The sequence below is a fragment of the Talpa europaea genome (assembly GCF_964194135.1).
Source record: "Talpa europaea genome assembly, chromosome: 7".
Classification (NCBI taxonomy): Eukaryota; Metazoa; Chordata; class Mammalia; order Eulipotyphla; family Talpidae; genus Talpa; species Talpa europaea.
Window position 1 is genome coordinate 4,905,491 of NC_140074.1, and position 4,502 is coordinate 4,909,992.

The 4,502-nt window shown below is 61.1% G+C and overlaps 1 protein-coding gene across 1 annotated transcript; it reads right to left on the bottom strand.

Annotated features, from left to right (window-relative positions):
* Positions 1–515: 515 nt before the first annotated feature.
* On the bottom strand, positions 516–4,097 carry LCN2 (lipocalin 2; the record flags this gene model as incomplete). Its single annotated transcript, XM_084237158.1, has 7 exons — positions 516–689; positions 828–861; positions 1,567–1,668; positions 1,919–2,038; positions 2,158–2,237; positions 3,316–3,452; positions 3,954–4,097. The coding sequence occupies 6 exons, from the start codon at positions 4,095–4,097 to the stop codon at positions 839–841; spliced, it is 606 nt and encodes a 201-aa protein (XP_084093284.1). The 3' UTR covers positions 516–689; positions 828–838.
* Positions 4,098–4,502: the final 405 nt, after the last annotated feature.

Genomic DNA, 4,502 nt, shown 5'->3' on the forward strand with positions numbered 1-4,502 from the left:
CAGCAGTCCAATGGGTCAACATGGACACTAGCCTGCACTACTGGGCCCACAGGGTGTGGCAGAGGTGCAGGAGACCACCCCTGGTGACCCCCAGGCACAGCCTGCAGCCGAGCATACCTCTGCCTCACCCACTATACCCCCTCCTGCCCAGACTGCTATCTTCTAACATGGGCAGGGATCCTGGTGATGATAGCAGGGCTAGGGGTGAGAGCACTTAAGCCTCTCCCCCATTCCCCCCAGCTCCCCAGCCTTGGCTGGGCCTCTGCTGTTGCGAGTGGTCCAGTGGGGGCATGAAATACAGACCCATCCATGTTTCCATCAGACAAGGCCCCCTTCCAAGTGGGGGCTGCCATGGGTTGGGCCCACGGAAGCTTTTGGTCAGAGCTGAACTGGGATTCTGTGGCCTCCCATCCCACACTGAGGACACATCCCTGGGGTGGTGCTGCTGTGAGCCTGCCCTGTGCCCCACTCGCCCCGGATGGCCCAGGGGCCAAGAAGCAAATGGAGGTCAGGAGACACATGTTTATTTAGCAGGCAAAGGGGGGCTCCATGAGTGGGATGGCCAGGAGCAGTTAGTGTGAAAGGTCTCCTGGTGCTCCTGCTGGAGACCTTTGCTGGGCTGGTGGGGGGCAGCTGGGCCACCTGGGGCAGAGGCTGACAGGTGATGGGCTGAGGGAGACAGGAGGCACCTGAGAGGGAGGGAGATGGGAGTGAAACGGCAGCAGTGCCAGGGTTAGACAGCGAAGGAAGGCCAGGGAACCCCCCACCCACTCTGCCCACCCTGTTGCATCCTAGATCCCATCAGTCCCTGCCCCAGCCACACTCACTGCACGCAGGATCACTGGTCATCGATGCATTGGTCTGGGGAGAAAGGAAGATGTCCATCAGAATGGGCAGGGTGTATGAGAGAGACCCCTGGCCACCAGGATTCCCACACTGCCCCAGGCCACAACCAGGTCCCAGCCTGGCCCAGCAGCAGATTTAAGGGTTCCTTTCAGGGATGAGGAAACAAAGGGGCCAGTGATGGGGACAGGGGACTGGAGAACGTGCAGTCCTGGGGGACAGTAGTCTCCAGAGGAGGAGAGTCAGGACCAGCCACACTAGGCCGCCTGCTGCTTTTTACCCTATGAGCCCTGGAGACTCTCAGCCTTGGGGTGGTGGCTAGTGGCTCTCAGAGTGGCCTGTGTGGAGCCCTCTGTCCAGACCAGCCTGCTTGAAGATAAGGGCACCTCTCAAGTCAGAGTGAACAAGCCCAAGGTGGCACTCCAGGACAGTTAGGGTTTGGGGTGGAGAAGAAGCTGGCCCTGGGCGATGCAGTGGGGAGCACTTGGACTTGGGCCTGCAATTCTCATCTGAATGGGTTTGAGCTACACCGTCAAGGAGGAATACTTGGGGTTCATTCCCCCGACCCCCCTTCTACCCCAACGTGGGGCAGGGTCTTCGTGAAGCTAAAGCGGGTCCCAGGGCCTGGAGCAGGGGACAGAGTCTCTCCTCTCTCCCTTACCCTGGCGGGACCCAGCAGCCACCACAGTGCCCACGCCCTCCTCCTCGCCCTCTGGCTGTTACCGATGGGGACAGGGAAGACGATGTAGTCATCCGTGAGGCCCAGGGATTTGGCAAAGCGGACGAATTTCCTCTTCAGTTCAGGGGTCAGCTCCTTGGTCCTCCCTGTGGCCGAGATGGCCGGCGAGTGGCCGGCGAAGATGCCATAAACATTGTGGGTGCTGAATGAGGCCCCGGCTGCTGCCTCACGGAGGGCCCAGAGAAAGACCTCGCTCCCTGGCCTCCCGGGGGTTCAGAGTGGAGCTGGACCTGGACACTTTGGGGTCTGGGTGGGGATCGGCCTCACATTCGCCAACCACACCCAGCTCCGGGGTGACAAGGAGCTGGACCCCCGAGGTGGGGGACAAGGACCCACCATAGAGGGTGACCTTGAAGTGCTCCCGTCTTCTGTCTACCTTCTTGAAGAACACCAAGGCAAACTGCTTGTAGTCGGTGGAGGCCACTCTCACGGTGTAACTCAGGAGACCAGGGTAGCCTGTGGGGTGGGCGGCGAGGGGTCAGCTGGCCCTGGCTGGGCTGCAGGGAGTCGCTCCTTTCTGCCCCAAAAGTCTACGGGCCTGTGCCCTCAATCCCAGGGCCCATATTAGGACTCACGTTTAATGTTCCCCAGGCTGAACTGGCCGAGCTGAAAACTTGGGACAAAAGTTCTGACCCAGTAATCACAATTCTCGTTCCTGTGGCATGAGAGAGGGGTGGTGGAGAGGGAAGGAGACACTGGCTTGGACCCCTGGGTTGGACAAGGTGGGGGTGAGGCTGCACCAGGAGTCTGAGGCCCCCAGTACAGCCCAGCTCATGACAGCCCATCCCCCACTGCAGCAGAGCCCCAATCCCCTAGGCTGGGCCTGAGTCTTGCTTCTGAGCCTGCCCTGCCTGGCATGTCCTGGGTCACCTGATGCCACCCAGACCAGCACCCATGTCTTTCCCGTTCGGGTCCCTCCCCTGGTGACTTTCCCTGCTACACACCACATTACTCTTTCCTCTGTCATCTCTCCTGGGCAGTTACCCTCAAGGTCAGGGTTAGCTCCGTGTCCAGGACACCCCTAGCTCTTTAGCCAACCCTGACCTGTCAACAGACTCCCAACCTGCCCCTCACCACCCCAAAACGGATCTCCCCAAACCTGTCTGTCTACTCCATCTACAAGTTCTCCAGCCTCCCTGTCCAACCCTCCCCCCCCCCCACTGCCAGAGCCAGAACCCATAGAGTTAGGTGATTTCCAACTCCCTTCTTCCAGCCTGCCTCTGCCCCCACCCCTGTCATCTTCCACCTGTGGCCGGCCAGCCTCTCAGCTGCACCCCACTATCCTTCTCCTGGCTGCAGCCCCATGGTCCTGCTCCAACCCAGAGCTCACCAGATCCTTCTGCATTGCCTGTGGCTTCTCCCCACACCCCTGCCTGTGGCTTCAGCTCCAACTCGGGGCACTACTTCCTGCAGGGAGGGACCCCCACACCCATGAGGTCCAGTCCCAAGGCCACCTCCTTGGAAGCCCTCGACAGAGCGCTGGGTGGGGTTCTGGGCTGAATCCAGTGACCCTCCTCCCATCCGACCCCTGCTCTCTCATCTCTGTTCCTGGGGATGGCCTGTCCCGCCCCAGCACTGTCCGTGTGTCTGCGCGACGTGACCGTGCAGCTGCTGGGATGAGCGAGCCTGGAGCTGAGCAGTGGGATGCATGACTCAGCTTCAGGCTGAGAAGTTGGCTTTGCCGGCTCAGGGGCAGTCCGAGTCCCCGATGCGCCCTTGGAGGCGGCTCGCACCTGAGCAAGATGGAGGTCACGTTGTAGCTGTGGTCTTCTTTCAGATCGTAGATGGTGGCGTACATCTTGAACTGGCCTTGATCCTCTTTCTTAAAGTTGTTCCCTGCCAGGCCTAGGACGTACCACTTGCCCTGAAACTACAGGGGGCACTGTTGGGGCCGAGCCCAGGAAAGGCCCAGGGCCCCTGCTCCCCTCTGTCCCAGAAGGCTCCCCAGGGCAGCTCACCTGGAGCCAGGAGCCCCTCTAATTGGGCATCAGGCCTACACTAAAGAAGCCGGCAGGAGCTGAGGCCCCCGGGCCCGCAGGAGGCCTGAGTCCAGCAGGGATGAGGGACTCTGGCAGTGGCCAGCCGGGCTCTCTGAGCCGGAGCCTCCTCGTCATGCTAAGGGCCGGAGAAAGGTCCTGCCTTGTATGGGCCTGGAAAAGTCTGCTCTTTTATCAGCAAAGGTCAGGGTGGGGTGGGGGCAGGTGGGGGGGTTTCCCTCCGGGTACAGGACGGGCTGAGGGGGCCTGGGTACAGGACTCCCAGGGTCCTGGCCCTCCTGCGCTCAGAGGCTTCCTCAGACTCCTCTCCCTCCTGCCTTTGCTCTCTTCCCCAAGCCCTCCCTGCCGCCCCTGCTTTCCCCCAGGTCCTTTACCTGGTCATCGTCGAAGTCGGGCTGCAGAGGGACCCTGAGCAGAGATGGGGCTGGGATCCGGTTTTGGGTTGAGGGGTGGTCCTGGGCCTGAGTCTGCAGGGCCCCCAGCAGGGAGAGGCCCAGCCACAGGAGACCTAGGGGCATGATTTCAGGCGCAGGAAGCGGCGGCCTAGGTGGTGCCGAGGAGGTGAGTGAGGAGGCTGGTCTGGGGATCCTATTTATGGTCCATCTGGGCAGCAGCCTGCCAAAGTGAGGGTGAGTCACCCTTTGCCAATACAGGAAGGTGAAGCAATTGCCAGCAACTCCTGTTGAAACACTTGGCAAGATTTCTGCGCCTCCCCCCCCCCATCAACCTGCCTGCCCCCCATCAGGATTGTGCAAGATGGAGGGGCAGGAAATCCAGGGTGGGTCATTCCCAGAGCTCTGTGCCTCTGGCAGGACAAGGGCTCACTCCTCATGCTCTGTGCCCCTTCGCTTCCTGCCCTGTTTGTGGGTGCATGGTCCCCGATCTGGACAAGCTGTCATTTCTGACCTCCAGGAAACCCTGCC